Source organism: Berghia stephanieae, chromosome 9 (genome assembly GCF_034508935.2).
Source record: "Berghia stephanieae isolate SIO BIC M18660-M18661 chromosome 9, UCSD_Bste_1.3, whole genome shotgun sequence".
Taxonomy (NCBI): Eukaryota; Metazoa; Mollusca; class Gastropoda; order Nudibranchia; family Aeolidiidae; genus Berghia; species Berghia stephanieae.
In genome coordinates, this window is record NC_088368.1 from 29115853 (window position 1) to 29135111 (window position 19259).

The 19259-nt window shown below is 35.1% G+C and overlaps 2 protein-coding genes across 2 annotated transcripts in view; both read right to left on the reverse strand.

Annotated features, from left to right (window-relative positions):
- The window catches only part of LOC144980005 (uncharacterized), a 16219-nt gene extending 8770 nt beyond the window's left edge, over positions 1 to 7449 (reverse strand). Inside the window, exons 1-2 of the mRNA XM_078927444.1 lie at positions 7204 to 7449; positions 1993 to 2294 (exon numbers count right to left, since the gene is read on the reverse strand). Coding sequence (XP_078783570.1) covers positions 1993 to 2278 — 286 coding nt within the window. The 5' untranslated portion in view covers positions 2279 to 2294; positions 7204 to 7449. The remainder of the gene's footprint in view (positions 1 to 1992; positions 2295 to 7203) is intronic.
- A 2840-nt stretch (positions 7450 to 10289) lies between these two features.
- LOC144980006 (O-methyltransferase MdmC-like) lies at positions 10290 to 18571 on the reverse strand. The gene is made up of 7 exons (XM_078927445.1): positions 18352 to 18571; positions 15993 to 16294; positions 15536 to 15640; positions 14610 to 14714; positions 13178 to 13278; positions 12152 to 12295; positions 10290 to 11030 (listed from the first exon to the last, which is right to left on the reverse strand). The coding sequence occupies exons 2-7, from the start codon at positions 16276 to 16278 to the stop codon at positions 10959 to 10961; spliced, it is 813 nt and encodes a 270-aa protein (XP_078783571.1). The 5' UTR covers positions 16279 to 16294; positions 18352 to 18571; the 3' UTR covers positions 10290 to 10958.
- Positions 18572 to 19259: the final 688 nt, after the last annotated feature.

Genomic DNA, 19259 nt, shown 5'->3' on the forward strand with positions numbered 1-19259 from the left:
GACCCTTTGGAAAGCGCTTTGAATACTTTTAGTTGATAGCATGTTATACAACAGCCCAACCTTTCTTTTTTTATTTTGTTTGCTTTAAAATGTTAACCGATGGCATTTTGCTTAATGAAAGCGTTTGATTTGCTAGCTTTAAAAAAAAAATTAGACTTTAATTTCAGTTTTGCCCGGCGTGTACCTATCTACTTATTCGCATGTCTGATAACCCAAATTGTTATGGTCTTATTGTTGTTATGGAACTACTCTCAAACCGACGCAAAATATTGTCCATTACGACAATGTTAAATCAAGCCCATAATTGTGTACGGATATCAGGCCTGCAAAATATGTTCGCGCCGGTTTTGCCCCGACCAGACACCGTATTGGGATTTTATCCCCCCCCCCCCCCCCCCCCCCCCACCCACCTTTAAATTTTTTAATTTATTTTTGCCATTCTTGACTAAGTGACTTAATATTTTAGGAGGATGACCTCCCTCCTCGCTGGCAATTGCTCTCTAAATACTCAGGTTTAAAATGAGTACCTGGCTGTTAACAGCATTGTCTCTGTCGGTTATCCCATTACTCGTTTTGTTTGTTCAATGATAGCCTGTATTCATGCGCAATGACTTGCATTCCAGAACGGACAATGACAAAAAGAATGATATGTAATATGTTCGGGTTTGGTTAAAGTTTTGGTTCTGAGCGCTGAATTGAAATCCTCTGACATGGAGGCAGATTTTAGGTACATTTTGAAGGTATTTTGCTTCGATAGAGCTCAGGGGAAAAAATCAAATTAAATTCTCTATAAGCTTCAAATTGTAAAATCCTTTTGTGAGATCATGTAGTTGCATTGATAATAAAAATAAAGTGAAAATAAACAAAACAAAAAACATGCAGATTACGATATTTAACCTTTATTTGATCTTATCACTAGTCCATGTGACATCCGACGGGTTTTGCCAAATCAGCACATATATTATATCATACCATAGTCCGTTTCAAAAACATTATCACGTTACGTATTGTCTCGAATCTTTGCGTACAGTCTTACATTTTACTGAATTATATTAATAATATAATATCTTATAATACGGTTATCACACAATCGCTAATTCCCTTGATGTTTTGCTGTGTTTTCATTTTTACCACCCAGAACAATAGAATTTTACAGGAACACATATGCCACAACGTTATGAGGACTATTTTCAAGTAGAGGCAGAGGAGTCGCATGGACACGGAGCAAAATTCTTGATCCCTCGACCTCACACACAACAAAACAATATACACCAATCCCATCCCTGTTTTACTCACAGAGTGATTTTTGTAAAAAGAAAAGAGGCTGGAATGAGAAGTTGATCTTTACGGCATTTCACACTTTTTAAAATAATGAACACCCTGTATTTCTCAAAGCGGCGCGTGAATCCTGTGATTAACACCATAAGTGTGTTCATATGTCGCTAAACGATACGAAACGCAGTGTTTAAAAAAATAAGGTAAATCTATTATTTTATGATGTAAGGCACCGTCCTTGAATTTTATAAATCGTTCTTAAGCAAACGTTTGAACCAGTTGTATTTCCTATAAGAAAACAATTAATTAGTAAGGTCTAGATAGTGCAATCTAAGCCATCATGTCAAATAACGAAATTTATCAGACGGTTTCAAAGATGCGAGCTAAAGAGTGTGATCATGAATTTTGAAACGGACTGGAACATACAACTCTTGTGTAACCTTTAGCGTTAATAGTCTGTTTGAGCTTCTTTAATGATAACTACTCACCCAACTGGTCGTTCAAAAAATAATAACAAAGAGTCTAGTTACGTTTACTTCATTCATTTTATATCTTCTATGGTTATTGTTTTTAGAGCACCAGTTGAGTGATTAGTTCTCACTAAAGTCCCTCTTGCAGAATATAATCGATAGTCTTGAGTGTTGGTGCGATTCATCTGGCTGGCTGACGAGTTGAGTATGTTACCGAAACGCACGGCATCATAAAAGAATATCTTACCTTCCAAATGGCCACTCATCATGCCTGGCATTAGGTTCCAGCTCGTCTTCTTCTGTTCAAAGACAGTTTTCCAATCATGGTGGTATGTCTCTTCTACGATCTTCGAACAAGTCAGGCTTTGCTTGGTTGTCGTATCGAGTGTGGCCTGGTCTCGTTGTTGACAAAGTTTCAACGATTCTTCCATGACTTCGAGTACTTTTGGATCCGTCCCACATTCCTTCGCTAGATCAATTGCCTCCTTCAGCTTCTTGGTAGCTGGATCGTAACTGCGTATTGTGGTAGACATGGTGAAGAAAGTTGGACTAAAGTCGGTGAGAGAGAAAAGAAACCCAGTAGATAACATAAAAAACCCATAGTTATTGTTTGTTTTTAAGGCTTTCATGGCGCTTGCGACACATTTAGGTCATTTCAGCGCAAGTAAAAAAGGAAGATTGTTCTACATTTATACTTGAAAACCAAGAGAAAAGGTAAAACAAAAGAGAATGGTTCAAAGTCAAAGATAGTCAGAGACTAGCACGAGTCCGCGTTCATGAAAACGACCCCTGTGTTGTACCATAAACTTAAAGTCTAATACTTACTTACTGTTTTTATTTTTTGGGTTTTTTTACGTCACAAAAGAAGTCGACGATCACCAAACGAAAGTGAAAAGTGCTCAAGGAAATAAATAATTCAACGGGCATGATCTTTCTTACATTTCCATATGGTTGAGGTCATCGGTCACATTACAGTGTGCTCTAAATGACCCACCGAGTGAAAACAGAGTTTGAGAAATATCCAACGTGACAATTTGTCATTTTGTTCAGCCTGAATCATGGGTACGTTCACAACTTTCATAAACAAAGCAGCGTTGAGAAATGTCCAATCGTTGTACAGCAACAGAGCATTGATTGATGACTCAGTAGAATGAAAACATGAATAGAGATCGCTCCCATTGATTGAGCTATTGATTATAACTCACAATTCATTTTTTACCTGTGATCTTTGAAGATTATTTTTGGGTTAGTATCAGTATGCGTTTACGAAGACTACGGTTATACGCTTGGTTCAGGGTTAGGAGCCACTGTTATTTTTTTGGTGAATATTGACTGTTTTTACATTTGAAGATTAAAGACAGGGGTAGTGGTGATGTTCCCACCACAACGAGTTTATTGAGTATCTACTTGAGATGTATAAAATACAGCAATACTAACTCGTACATATAAGCAGGGACGGCTGGTAATAATGGGCAGGGTGGGCAAATACCAGCCTGTTTTTTCAAGTTATATGCTGTATTACCAGGTCCGAAATAATCTAATTTAAATTAGATAATTTCAAAAGTTACTACTTAAACTTGATACTTCGTACTGAAATCAATTTGTGTGTATTTTTGATATATTGAGAATCACCATGCACCCCGTAATACATAAACCAGGATACGCTCCTGTTCTTTTTTTTTATCAACCCCCCCCCCCCCCCCCCCCCCCCCCCCTCTCCCCAACCACTCCACTCCGCCCACATCGTCATCCCATCGTCACGTCGCCTGACGCTGAACTCCGAGTTTGCTGTCTGGCCTCTCTAGTACTAGGTCGGGCTAATTCAAATGAGCCCACCTTATAAACTAAATGCAGATTTTGGCAAACGTACTTTTTCTAATTTATTGCCTTACTTGTGCTGGTACCATTGATGTAATGACATTGGGAAGATTCCAGTATTGAATTTAATTTATTAATTTACTAATATATCAATTTAGTATTAACTTGTGTTGTTTTTATATATTTGTTTAACCATTTAAATTTATTTTTTTCTCGTTTTCTTTAGTGCTTCTCAAAACTCATTTATTTAAATTGTTTTCTTATTTGATTTTTTTTTTGTTTTTTTTTTTTTTAACAAATTAATTTGTTCTTTTTTTTTTCTTCAAATTCTTCAAGTAATTACCGCTGTATTTTTATTGCCATACTAAATATTTTTGCAAAACAATGTAATTTTCTATTGCATTTCCTCTAATAAAACAAAACACTTTTATTCAAAGGTCACGACTAAATAAATATATAAAATACAACCACCATTTTGGTTTTCTCAACAATTGAATTAGTATACGAGAAATACTCTTCTGAGAAAAGAGATAGTTGAATTCTAAGAGGAAATAGATACGTTTAAAGGAAGGGTGGGCAGATTCCGTACTTGCCCGTCCTAAAGCTAATACATACATAAGATAGTTCGTGATGAAGAGGCGGGAAGCTAGGGGTTGGTTGGGTAAGGAGTAAAGATAACACGGTCGTTATTGTTATCGTCTAACGAATGCATGAGGAGAGATTAGTAGCAATATTTTGTCTTAATTGTATTGTATGAATTATTGGCGAAAGCCTAAGATTAAATAAACTTTGTTTTTGTTTGTCTTTTTTTTTTTTTTGACTATGGAACTGATACTTAATAGCAGACCTGCCTACTTGAAATAGGAAAATAAAAATCGTAGTTTTCAGGGTTAATAAAATCGTAGATATTTTAACTACCCTTTAACAAAATCACCGGAATTTTCGTCTATTATAGGTATCAAATTTAAAAAAACGAGAAAAACTGATTGGAAACGTAATTATGTTGGTGGTGGTAGTAATGATGATGGTAATACTCGTATTATTATTGTTATTATTATCATTTGTTATTATTATTATTATTATTATTATTATTATTATTATTATTATTATTATTATTATTATTATTATTATTATTATTGTACGTATTGGTGGTATTACGATTTTTTTTTGTTTTTTTTTGTTTTTTTGTGTGTGGTTATTAATGGTATCAGTTTATTGTTTGGTTCCATTTATCATTTTTTTTCCACTTTCATGTATGTTGTCATCAAATTTTATGATTTATTGGCGAAAGCCTAAGATTGAATAAACTTTGTAATATCGTATTGTAATCATCATTGTCGACGACATCGTCGTTGTCATCATAATCATCATCATCATTAACAACAACAACAACAACAACATTAACATCAAGTACTACAATAGAAATAAAAACAATATCAACATCATCATATAATTTCCGTCATCGTCTCCACAACTATCATTCTAACCAACAGCACCATCAAAACCACTACCATAATTACATCCTCCCTCACCGTCTCCTCTTCCTCCTCCTCCTCCTCCTCCTCCTCCTCCTCCTCCTCCTCCTCCTCCTCCACCACCACCGCTACCACTATTCCAACCACTACCACCACCGGCACAATCATTCTAACCACCAAGAGAGCAGTAAAATTATGCAATTTGAGCTCTGAATGAAACTCGAGTCATATCGCTGTTGTTGCTTCTCGATAAAAACTTTACAGTTACTACGTACTACTGAAAACCAGTAATGTAACAGAAATATTAATCTCGCAGTTGAGGGATTAAAGCATCTCTTTAATTTTTCGAGTGAACGAGATGGACTTGTATTGTGAAGGTGTTGTCGCATTATGTCTCTTCGCTTTAATTTTTTGTTGTATTCTCTTTCGTGATTCATTTTTGATTACGTTTGGAATAATTAAAATCTACTGGTATTGTCATTGCATTGTGAATGTGATTATTTGTGGTTGAAATAAATTTTTTTTTTTAAGGCGAACAAAACAAACAAACAAACAAACAAGACAAAACAAAAAAAAAAAAAAAAAAAAAATATATATATATATATATATATATATATATATAATATATATATATATATATATATATATATATATATATATATATATATATATGACCGACTCATCTTTGCCCGACCACTATAAATAGGCTAGAACCGCCACTGCATATAAGTTAAAATTTTTTGTCATGAATAACAAGAAAGCAAAACAAAATGACTTTGATTAGTCACTCTACGTGAAATGACGTAAAATCATGTTAAAATTCACCTCGAATACATTAAGCACGGGGAACGAATTTATGAAAATGAGAGTATTTATAAATAGGTTTGGCATTTTAAACGCCAGTCTAAAACTGTTTGTTTTTGTTTGTTTGTTTTTTTTTTTTTTTTTGTTTGTCTTTTTTGTTGTGTTTTTTCTTTATTGGGGGGGGGGGGGGGGGGGTTGTTATCTCGTTTGTAAGTTGTTTGATATGAAAAAGGGTTGGTTTTTGGCTTGGGGAGGGTTATTTCTAAGATATTTGATTATCCTTTTTAAAAATAAGTTAAGCAAAATAAAAAGAAGAAAATTACGTCACTCCGCTCTTTGTTCTTGTTTTAAGACTGCCCCTAACGTCACTAAATTACCCCTTATAGCCAATAAACATTAAAGGATACGCATACTTTTGTGTGTAAATAAATGTCATCTGGCGGGCAGTTCGGGTGAATATTTTACCTAAACGAATATCCTACTAATGTCCACCCTTACACAGTCAAGATAATTTCATAACATCAAGGTACTTTCTCGTGTCTACATGATGTATAATATCAAGAAATTTCCAACACTTTTTATTTATTTTGGTGTAGTTCAGCAGAAAAAAAATGATTAGGAAAAAATTTAATTTTTAAACACTATTTGACATTTTCTATGACTTGTATAAAGCATTTTTTTTCACAAAAGTAATCTGGCATTTCTGTCTCTTTACACGTACACACTTCCTTAATCATTTATTTCGTGCGGCTATGTGGTCTTGTGGTATGACACTCGCTTTCGGATCGGAAGGTCCTAAGGTTCGAGCCTTGCGCTCGGCGCATAGTTGAATCCTTGGAAAAGGCCCTTTACTCACTTTCTCTCACCGTGCTCAGGTGTAAAATGAGTACCTGGCCGTTATCAGCGATGTGTTTGTCCGAAAAATTGTAATATCGCCTAACAGGCGGCATGTCCCGTCCTACATGTTAAATGTTGCTGTTGACCTTGTAAAGCGCTTTGGCACATTTAGTGGATAATGCGCTATGTAAAGCTCAATTTTATTTACCTATTGTCACAACACACTACACACACTTCACGATTATAATAATAATATTGGAGATGGTACGTACGACCGATGACTACGGTACTACATACTTCGATATACGATGCAACCGGCAACTGATTTTAGATGTTTAGACCCCATGCATTTAATGAAGCGTTTTCCGAAGGATAGATGTAAGTGAACCAGTTTCTGGGTCAGTGAATAACGAACAGCCCCCATGAATTAACCTTTGCTTGGGCTGGGATCAGCTTGGTAATTTGGTAGATAATGAAGAGAACGTTAAAACAATGCTAGGCAAATTTAAAAGAAACAAACTTACCGTTTGAAAAGGTGCTTTAAAAAGCCACAACCTGAATGTAGTTTGTGTATCCAAAACTCTTGAGCTATCAACTGTATTAAATTCACACTGATTCAACGTCACGTCTGAAATATTATCCAAAACTGGTCCTACCCCATACTTAAATAATCTTTGCTGTGTGATGATATTATGATGATATTTGCATCGTCATGACCGTATAGCGTTTTTTTTTTTTCATCTGTTGAAAATTCATTATCATTTTTCATCAACCAGTCTCTCCCATTCTCTACAGTCCCCCCCCCCCCCCCGACCCCAAACTCCCGTTCTACTTTCTACCTCTTTTTTTTCGTCTTCTCTCTCTCTCTCTCTCTCTCTCTCTCTCTCTCTCTCTCTCTTTGTGTCCCTCTATCTGTGAGTATGTATTTTTGTGTTTGTGTTGTGTGTGTGTGTGTGTGTGTGTGTGTGTGTGTTTGAGAGAGAGAGAGAAAGCAGGAAAGAAAGAGAGAGAGAGAGAGAGAGAGAGAGAGAGAGAGAGAGAGAGAGAGAGAGAGAGAGAGAGAGAGAGAGAGAGAGAGAGTGGGGTGGTATTAAAATATGGTTAGCACTTCCAGTCAATTGATAATTTTTTTTAATAAGAAAATCTCTTTATTCATCCGAAGGGAAATATTTCTTTTAAGTGTATTCAAGGTAAGACTGAAATAACTCATGTATCAGCCCCAGGCTCAGTGCTGCACTACAAAGTGAACTTGGGCTAGATGATTGCTCAAGGCCACACAGCGCGACGGGGATCATCGTTATTATTATTATTATTATTATTATTATTATTATTATTATTATTATTATTACTATTATTATTATTATTATCATCATTATTATTATTATTATTATTATTATTATTATCATTATTATTATTATTTATCATCATCATCATCATCACCATCACATCACCATTATTATTATTACTATTCATCACCATCATCATCATCATCATCATCATCGTCGTCGTCATCATCATCATCATCATCATCATCATCATCATCGTCATTATCATCATCACATCCCTAAATGAAAGTGTTTTAAAATTGTGACATTGCAATACATAAAGAGAAGTTAGTAATTAGGAACCAGTCACAGGTGCAGCGAAAAATATATGGAAGGTGTGCCAAATGGTCCTTTGTTTTATTTTGTCTAGTGCTGTGCTAAATCGTATCATAATTTTAACTGAATACACGTACAACGTCTTTCAAAAGTGGATTCCCCGGTAACTTTTCATACTTGTAAGATTTCCAGGAAAAGCAAGATCCTAAAGTACTGACACGGTCGAGTGCTTTCGTGCCAATGATCATGCTCAAAGGGAGCTGTAGCGTGACAACACCAAATTAATGAGACCCGACGCCTCAACCCAATGTCGGGTAGTTTTTTTTTGAAAATATATTTTTTGATAAAACAATGAGACTCCTCTGTTTTTTTCCTTATTGTATTCACGAGAATGCAATGTAATCTTTTTTTTTTTTTTAAATTAGTGTTTATATAGGGCAATACCGGCTTAACGTGCTCAAAGCGTTTTTTTACAAGGGGTCCCCAGCCAACAGCTTAAATTGTAGAACAAGACATCACAGTCGTTAGGCGACTATTACTACGTTTTCCGTTAGATACAATGCTGTTAACGGCCACGTACTCGTTTTACACCTGCTTACGGTGAGAGAATATTAGTAAAGAACTTTTCCAAGGCCCCAACGATGCGCCATGCCCCCCCCCCCCCCCCCCCCCACACACACACACACACCCGCCCCGAGTAGGACTCAAATCCAGGACCTTCTATCCGAAAACGAGTGCCATTTCACAAGACCAAAACATATTCTAAAAAACATAGCCTTTGATCGTGAACCACGAAATATTCATGTTTCTAGTCATTTTAAAGAGATGGGAGAAAGAGAGAATGCAAGAGAGAGAGAGAGAGAGAGAGAGAGAGAGAGAGAGAGAGAGAGAGAGAGAGAGAGAGAGAGAGAGAGAGAAAGAGAGAGAGAGAGAAGGAGAGAGAGAAGAGAGAGAGAGAGAGTAGGAGGGAGAGAGAGAGAGAGAGGGAAGTGGAGGGGGGGTGGGGGGAGAGGGTGGGTTGTGTGGGGGGGGGGGGGGGGGGGGGGGGGGGGCGGAGAGGGTGGCAGTTGCGGCTTGTGGGGGCATCAAATTGGAGGATTGTCTTTATAAAAGTACGCCTTGTCTATGAACTGAAAATGGTTTTAAAACTTTATTTGTGATCCATCCCTCAATAGCGATATATTGTCGGAGTGATTTAGAAAGAATCTGGATTCGTAGATAGAGAGAACAAAAATAAAAATTGAGATCCCATCATTGTTGCTATTAAATTAACCTTTGGTGATTTAGTTTACTCATTCCCAAGATTGTTGGAGAAAGCGAGGGGTGGGGGGGTTGATTTCAACTTTCAACTTGAAGTAGGATTTAATCTTTTATTACATTATAGATTTAGAGTCCATGAAGCAACGTAGGAAACCGCAATTTATTTTTTAATACTATACAAGTTGTATATGGACTATTGAAGAAGATACAATATACTCATAATAAAAAAAATATATTTAAAATTGTCCTCCTAATGTTTATATTGAAACGTAGCATAAAGCTCTTTAGCTATCTTTTTAGTTTTTGCTGTTACAAACGGTGTCATTATCTTCAAGAGTTTTGTTTTTATCTCAAGTTTAGTACTCCAAGATATATAGTCTACGTGCTGTTTTGAACCTTTTTCATGCTATTTTTTTAAAGAAGTATGTTTGGGCAAATAATTTACACTACATAAACAATTAGGTTTCTGCTACTTTTCAAAATAAAAACATGACGACGAATTTTAATATGTATTCTTAATTTTGATCATGAGAACTGTTTTCATTGGTTCTAACACTTTGCCTCAAATATAAAACTGTCGCGTGGGAAAGATTCGAGCTACATTGCTTTGGTGTCGAATTGCCACAATTGTAACAAACCGATTTTAGAGACATGGATGTTTCCCTCTCTCAGGCAGATACATAATATTTACTTTAGGATATATTTGTATTTGATGCAACAATTTTTTTTTTTTTGGAAAATATTTATTAGTACTCTCTTATTACAATTGTTATTCTTAAATAATGAAAGACCGACCAGTAAGTTAGACAATTCAGAGATATTATACACGGATAAAATTGGTTATTTCCCTTTATCTTTAAAATATGATTCATGTTATAATAAATAAAGTCACAAATAAAATTTAAATTTCAAATTCATTTCGTACAAAAATTAATTTTTATTCATATATTTTACAAAACACATAGACTATCTAGGTTTTAAGCAATGACATACGACGGTCATAATCTATAAATAAATCACACACACACACACACACACACACACACACACAGACACACACTATGAAAAAATACCCCAATGTTATATTCCATTTTTCATACTGTGTGTACCGCGGAACTCTTAAGCAATAACGTGCCAATGACTACAATGAATGACTAGTCTTGAGCTAGAGTTTCAGTTTGAGTAAAAGAGTGATTTATGGCATTGAATTGTACACACTTGATGTTCATTCTTCTCCATTTATAACGTACAAAAAGCCTATTCAAATCCTTTCATACGTGACACGGGTTGATACCAAGTCCATTACTTGTCATTGAATACATAAATAATTCATAATCATACAATCAAACAAAAACATAGATATGGCGATAACTGAAAACCACAGTTTTTCAAGAAAACAATATCCCAGTACACGTAGGTCAAACGACACCTCCATCCACATCCGCTCTACGGCGCACCAAGTAAATTCCGTCTCTTATTGGTACCAAAACCTGAAAGAAAGAAGAGATAGAAAAAAAAACATTAAAGCAAGGCTCATAATCAAAGACACAGTGATCATTTTCTCCAAATAAATGTTTAGCAAAAACTTTCAACTTAAATTCAAATTACAGTCTGAAGTAATTAAATGAAAAGCATATATCTATCTACTAGCTATAACTATAAAACAATTTAAAAAACCCGGACCAAAATGAATAATAAGGAATGTATCTGTCCTAAATCTTTCCTCAGTCTTACAACAGAATCAGTATTTACAGTCAACCTTATATTATTTAATGCTATTACTTCAATTTTGAAAGCGATTCCTTCTCTCACTCTTCCAGATAGAAAAATTTATAGTAAATATAATTCATGGTGGTTAAAATCTAGCTTGCAATGGCTTATAATTTTTTTTCAAAGCTGTCATATTCATATTTGCGCATTACTCTTAATAGTTCATAGTTTGAGACAGCTTAGCATTTACTTTGGCAAATACGTAGTTGTGTTTCTTTATCCCGAACACTTCATTCCCATATTCTAAATCGATCTAGTTTGTGCATAAGTTATATATAATTTAATTACCCAGTGCATATATTATAACCCAATGCATTTTTTAAAAATCAAAAAGCAATTTAATAAGCTTATCTTTGGCCTCAAAACTTTAACTACAAATTCAATCTGAACCTTGAAGCTAAGAATATTTAATAAGTTGTGGGTCTTTTTAATCTACCAATACCTAAAGTTGACATTTTCTTGCCAAAAAGTGGTATTCATTGTACTCAGAGATGTAAAAGGAATTCCTAGCCGGTTACAGCATGGTTCACCATTCATGAACCAGAAAACAGTGCTATGATTTTGCATGTACATGTTTCTGACTAAAATTTCTGTTTGTATTTCGTTAAGTTGTACATTCGAGGAGTTATTTATGAGTCCATCCTACTTTTTTATGACCCCTGGTCCACAGCAGTTAGTGGGTAGTTGGGTCTGTTAGATCTGGTGGAAAGTACCTTGTGATGGACTAGCGTGATATCCAAATTGTAGCAAACAATTGCTAATCTCCGTTTAGAGCTATAAAAACTTGGATAAACTCTAGCTCCATGACTCCGATGACTCTGAAGGACTACTTTTTACTTACCACATGTAAATCAGATCTCCCTCTGAGCATTTCTCCAAACTTAGCGGCGGTACTGTCAGGTGTTGTATACAGTCTTCCTCTCTGGTAGGCGTTGTCTATGATGATTGTCCCCCCTGGCTGAAGGAGGTTATCTTCAAAACAAATCTGTTGAACACATTGAAAACAAATATGAATGCATTTTTATATGACGATGTGCTTCCACGATTTAATGATAACCGTTATATCTATCATTTCTTTTAAACGTGAGGATCTATATATAATATCTACCATGTAGCCTACCCAATGCGCGTTTCAGCAGGTGGGGCTATGTGGTCTAGTGGCAAAGTTTTTATTCTCTATTGTCTTCTGGTCTTTTTCTACTTACTTCATTTTTTGTTATTATCAACATAAGTGACTACTCGATTACTGCTACTGAAACTACAACAACAACAGCAAGAACAACAACAACTACTACTACAACTACTGCAGCAACTATAACTACAACAACAACTACTACTACTACTACTACTACTACTACTACTACTACTACTACTACTACTACTACTACTACTACTACTATAACTACTACTTACTATCACTATTACTGTTGCTATTAATACTACTATTACTATTACTGCTATATTGCTACGCCTTCTTTTTCTTCCTTTGCTCCTCTTCTTCTTCTGTTTCCTCTACCTTCTCCACCTCCTCCTCCTCCTTCCTTCTTTTACATACGAAAATTTTGTGAATATCAATCTTGCCCAAGGAAAAATACAAGAGTACCTGAACAGGGGCTCGAGGCCAGGACTTCCCGGGTCACAGAGCAAAATCCTTAAACATTCGACATTCAACAAAAAACACATAAAACACAAACAAACAAAAAACAACAAAACAACAACAACAAAAAAGCAACAACAAATGTCAAAACCGATAGTTTAACAAGGGATTGTAATTCACCAATGAGTTTGGGTGACACTGACTATACTGTTACAAAAATATAATCCAACATTTCTTTCACGAAACAAAAATAGCCTTGACGAATCTCACCCTCAAGTATTCTTCATATTCGTCCTTTTTAGCGTCCATGAAAACAGCGTCAAACTTTTCCCCATTATCTCTAAAAGTCGACATGGTTTCAATACCCTTGCCTAGGAGAAAAAAAAATGGAAGAAAAAAAACTTGAGCTTTCATATTATATACCCCTATTTGTATCCTCTAAAATAGGCTCAAAGCGCTTTACAAGGTGTCTCAAGCCAACCTGTCTTAAGGCCACGCTTCACTAGTGGGGACTTTCCACCTGCTCTACATGTATACGTTGTGGTAAAGAACCTGGAACAGCAGAGCATCTGGTTGATCGTTGCATTGTGACGAGGCTAACAGGTGGGTTCGCTTGTTGGTTTTATTTTGACACTTTTAATTAATGAAACTAAAATCGGCTGCTAATCTTGTCTTCCGTTAAGATTCTATCTAATATTTTAAAGTATTATCTATTTACTATAACAATGGTTTTTATAGGAAACTGACAACCAAGATGGTATAATAGGGTACAGTTTTTGACCAATAATGAATATTACAAATTACCTGATATAATCATAACTAAGATAATCATTTACATCATAAGCAATCAAAATAATATACATCAATTAAAAATCTATTATCAAATTCATATTTTAAGTCATAGAGCTCCCTGTCGATTGCCTCTTAAAGGGATTTTCAGCCGTATTCAAACACAAAGTATATATACATATATGTACATTGTCGCCATTAATTCTTAACTTTATATTAATACATTTTTATGCATGCCACGTCTCGTCTGTAAACGAATTTCCATTTTTTGATGAATAAGGATATTATCATTATTGTTATTATTATTATTATTATTATTATTATTATTATTATTATTATTATTATTATTATTATTATTATTATTATTATTATTATTATTATTATTATTATTATCTTGATTATTATTATCTTGATTATTATTATTATTATTATTATTATTATTATTATTATTATTATTATTATTATTATTATTAAATGACTTATTTGAAGATACTGAGCTTCTTCAAAAAATTTCAAAAACCTTAAATATCTTGATTTTGATTATTTCGTCTTTAAAGTAAATTTTCTTCACCGAGGTCATTCCTACATAATACCAGAATGAGTCGTTGGTCAAAGTTGGGATTTACGAATGGATGTTGAAATCAACAAAACTGGATGTATGGTGTCCAGAAAAAAAACAGAGAGGGAAGTCATATTATAATATCTGATCTATATATAAGAGCGAAGATCTGTGGACCGCTTTCAATACTATTAATTTAGGTGTATATAATGATGATGATGACGACGACGATGATGATGATGATGATGATGATGATGATGATGATGATGATGATTATGATGATGATGATGATGATGATGATGATGATGATGATGATGATGATGATAATGATGACAATGGTGATGATAATATTACCCAAAATAATTCGGATCTTGTTTTTGTGTGGTGAATCCTTGATGAGATCTTCCACAAGCCCCTTGAGGTAACCTTCAACTTCTAGAGTCACAACCTCACCATCCTCTGAGGATGTAAAAACAATTAAAGATTTTGTCACACTTGTGTATATCTTCTTATTCTCAATTGGATTCAATAGTCTGATGACACGTCCGCCCAGCAACGAGCAGCTTGGTTCTAATCATACTGGCTAGAACTTTTTCACATGTCATGTGATCAGAATGTATAAAAGTCAAAACATGATCAGATTTATAATGTTTTTCTCCTGTGGATACACTTTTATGCTCGTTGGAGAAGTATTTCATAAGGGCGTCCGCCATTGTTCCGATAGTTTAGAACCAGTTACTAAGTTACTATGCCTCATAACGAGGGAAATTACGACTGTTGAAGACTATTTTAGTTGACAATAATTAATTTGTGAGTAGATCTCAACAAAATCAACATCTCCTACTTATTTACTTGACAGATTGGATAGCCTCATGATTATCAAATGGAACAGTAAATCGATATTACATTCTTTACAAAGAGAGTAATGGTTTACCGTGCCCACTTCAAGGCAAAACTGATACACTCAAGAATATCTGGTAAGATAGAGTGCCATTGCTATTCTTCTTCTTCTTCTTCTTCTTCTTCTTCTTCTTCTTCTTCTTCTTCTTCTTCTTCTTCTTCTTCTTCTTCTTCTTCTTCTTCTTCTTCTTCTTCTTCTTCTTCATTCCCTCTCACATTGTCTTCTTGTTTGAATGTCGAGTTGGTGAAGGAACTCCGTTGTCCTCCTCGGCTCTGTATAATCATGTGACCCCCGACCCCTCCCTCATTAACCCTTCTCTGTCCTCACCCAATTCAATACCAAAATATAAATGTATAGAGGCGAATGGAAAACTCCATACCTGGTAGGACCTCAGCCATGGACAAGGCGCTATAACCTGTAAACATCCCGATGTCAAGGACGCGCTTGGCTTTCTGGGCACTCAAATAGGATTTCAAGAACTGACCTATGGAAAATAAAATATTGAAATAATTTAGTGAATGGAAGTGCTTTCATCTGAATGTAATCGTCATCATTATCATAAGTTCATCATCATCATCATCATCATCATCATCATCATCATCAATCATCATCATCAAATGATCATCATCATCATCATCATCATCATCATCATTTTGTGGCGTTGTATGATATTCGTCATCGGACCAGTCGGTGACGCAAAGTTGAGTTCTTGGAAGGTATTTTGGACTCACTACTTCTCACTGCACTCATGTGTAAAATATGTACCTGGTCGCTAACAATGTTGTTGAAGAGGTGAGTATTTACCGAAACGCATAGCATCATTAAAAACAACTTACCTTCCAAATGGCCACTCATCATGCCTGACATTAGGTTCCAGGTCGTCTTCTTCTGTTCAAAGACAGTTTTCCAATCATGGTTGTTTGTCTCCTCAACTATCTTCGCACACGTCGGGCTTTGCTTGGTTGTCGTATCGAGTGTGGCCTGGTCTCGTAGTTGACAAAGTTTCAACGATTCTTCCATGACTTCGAGTACTTTTGGATCCGTCCCACATTCCTTCGCTAGATCAATTGCCTCCTTCAACTTCTGGGTAGCTGGATCGTAACTGCGTATTGTGGTAGACATGGTGAAGAAACTTGGACTAAAGTCGGTGATAGAGAAAAGAAACCCAGTAGATAACATAATAAACCCACAGTATTGTTTGTTTTTAAGGCTTTCATGGCGCTTGCGACACACTTATGTCATTTCAACGTAAGTAAAAAAGGAAGATTGTTCTACATTTATACTTGAAAACCAAGAGAAAAGGTAAGACAAAAAAGAATAGTTCAAAGTCAGAGATAGTCCAAGACTAAGCGCTCGTCCGTGTTCATGAAAACGACCCCTGTGTTGTACAATAAACTTAAGGCCTAATACTTACTTACTGTTTTTATTTTTTACGACACAAAAAGAAGGCGCCGATCACCAAACAAAAGTGAGAAGTAAAGTGTTGTGAAAAGTGCTCAAGGAAATAAATAATTCAATCGATTGAACTATTGAGAACAACTCACGATTCATTTTTCCCTGTGATCTTCGTCTTCTTCTTTGACGATTTTTTTTTTGGTTAGTCTCAATATGAGTTTAGGAAGACTACGGTTACACGCTTGATTTAGCAACCACTGGCATTTTTTGCTGAATATTGACTATTTTACATTTGAAGATTAAGGACACGGGAAGTGGTGATGTTCCCACCACAACGAGTTTATTGAGTACTTGCAGTTGTATAAAATACAGCAATACTAACTCGTACATATAGATAAGCAAAAATTTCCGTCATGAATAACGAGAAAACAAAACAAAATGACTTTGATTTGTCACTAGATACGTGCAATTACATAAAACCTTGTTAAAATTCACCTCGAATACATTAAGAATGTGGAACGAATTTACGAAAATGAGAGTATTTATAGATAGTATGCAGATGACGTCAATCAGGCCTTTGTTATTGTTTTTGCCATCCGCGTTTGTGGGTTGTTCTCACTAAACTGTATTAACCAGACTATAAAAGTTCATGGTTACACAGAGTTTGTGTGTTGGTCCGTTATACTTCCGGATGGCAATGTTGTGAACTCTTTGGCCAACCGCATTCTATCTATAAATAGGTTTGGCATTTTGAATGCCAGTCTAAGACTTGGCCGTTTTTTTTTTTGGGTTTTTTTAAAAAAGATTTCTTTTGTGTTGTTCTGCTATTTGTTTTTTTGTTTGTTTTTTTTTTGTTCATTTTTGTTTTTTTTAATTAAAAAAAAAATATCGTTTTTGTTGTGTGTTATTTTGGGTTTTTTTTTTGTTTTTTTTTTTTTTTTGTTATCTCGTTTTAAGTTGTTTGATCTGAAAAAGGTTTGGTTTTTGGCTTGGGGGAGGGTTATTTCTAAACATACTTGATTATACTTTTTTTTTAAACTTAAGCAAAAAATTAAGAAGAAAATTACGTTACTCCGCTCTTTGTTTCTTGTTCTTGTAGACTGCCCCTACTATCACTAAATTACCCTTTACAGGCAATAAACATTAAAGGTTACGCATACTTTTGTGTATTGATCATCTGGCAGGCAGTTCGGGTAAATATTTTACCTAAACGAAAAGCCTACGAATGACCACACTATACAGTCAAGTTAATTTCATAACATCAAGTTACTTTCTCGTGTCTACATGATGAATAATATCAAGAAATTTCTAAATCTGTTTCGTTATTTTGGTCGGCAGAAAAAAATGATTAGGAAAAATTGCATTTTTAAACACTATTTGGCATTTTCTATGACTTGTACTTGTTGTCTATAAAGCATTTTTTTACAAAAGTAATCTGCATTCCTGTCTCTTTACACATACACACTTCCTTAAGCATTTATTTACCTATTGTATTGTACACTACACACTACACACTGACACACACATCACGATTATAATATATTATGGGAGAGGGTACTCCATTCTACGACACGATGCAACCGGCAACTGATTTTAGATGTTTAAACTCCATGCATTTAATGAAACGTTTTCTGAAGGATAGTGAACTCAGTTTCTGGGTCCGACTATATTATAATCTGGTGAAATACGAACCGCCCCCATGAACGAATCCTTTTGGGCTGGGATCATGCCTGGTAATCTTGGTAGATAATGAAGAGAACGTTAAAACAATTCTACCAAATGTAAAATAATGAAACTTACCGTTTGAAAATGTTCTTTAAAAAGTCACAGCCTGAATGTCGTTTGTGTAGCCAAAACTCTTGAGTTATCAATTGTATTAATTCACACTGATTCAACGTCACGTCTGAAATATCCAATATTATTATCTCACTGATATCCCATACTTAAATAACCTTTGCTGTGTGCTGACATTGCCATTTAGTTCTATTAACCTAGATAATAGAGACTTTCAGCGGGTCATAATTTAGGACTTAGGTATTAGCTTGGAATAAAAATAGATGGAAGGAGGATGACGTCATAATACTGAAGCCAACCGTTGGCCGCTTCCGCCATATTGGGTAGACCAAAACATTCCTTCGTTACGGACATAGTTACGGTGATTCACTCATCAGTGGAAATCCGAATCGCGATGATCAGTGGATGTTAAGAACAAAGGGGGGTTGCAAATTCCTTCTAGTGGAGTTATTGATGTCTGTTTAATTTCTGAAAAGCATTTCAGAATATATGTTGCAACTGTAGGTCAAGATCATTTTCATTTCAATCGATATGATTGCCATAAGCTTTTGCTAAGCATCATGAACTTCATGATGAAGTCTTTCGTCAATAAACCCGTTCTTTCACATTATTTCATTCTCATATGTTTGATCATGAGGGGACTGAGAATCATTTGATTCTCCTACTAAAAGCAATAGCTGAGAAATATATTCAGGTCAGGTATTTCTATGCTGGTAAACTGTACAGTGAACAATTGAAAAAGAAGCTAATGTGTAAAAGCCGTCAAGTTCTTAACAAATTCATTTTATTTACAGGGCAGTAACAATGTCATCATTAACTTGTGTGATTTTTTTAAAGAGGAAAATTTTTTTGTGTATAACCCTTTCCTGGCTAGGCTGGATTTCACGTCAAACATCATTCCATCCGCTACAGCT

What these genes read in the sequence shown, in the direction of transcription:
- LOC144980006 (XM_078927445.1), bottom strand. Translation starts at nt 16,278, where the DNA reads ATGTCTACCACAATACGCAGTTACGATCCAGCTACCCAGAAGTTGAAG. An exon ending in GATGAGTGGCCATTTGGAAG is followed by an intron (nt 15,641 to 15,992) that starts GTAAGTTGTTTT and finishes TATTTTCCATAG; the next exon opens with GTCAGTTCTTGAAATCCTAT. An exon ending in CATGGCTGAGGTCCTACCAG is followed by an intron (nt 14,715 to 15,535) that starts GTATGGAGTTTT and finishes TTACATCCTCAG; the next exon opens with AGGATGGTGAGGTTGTGACT.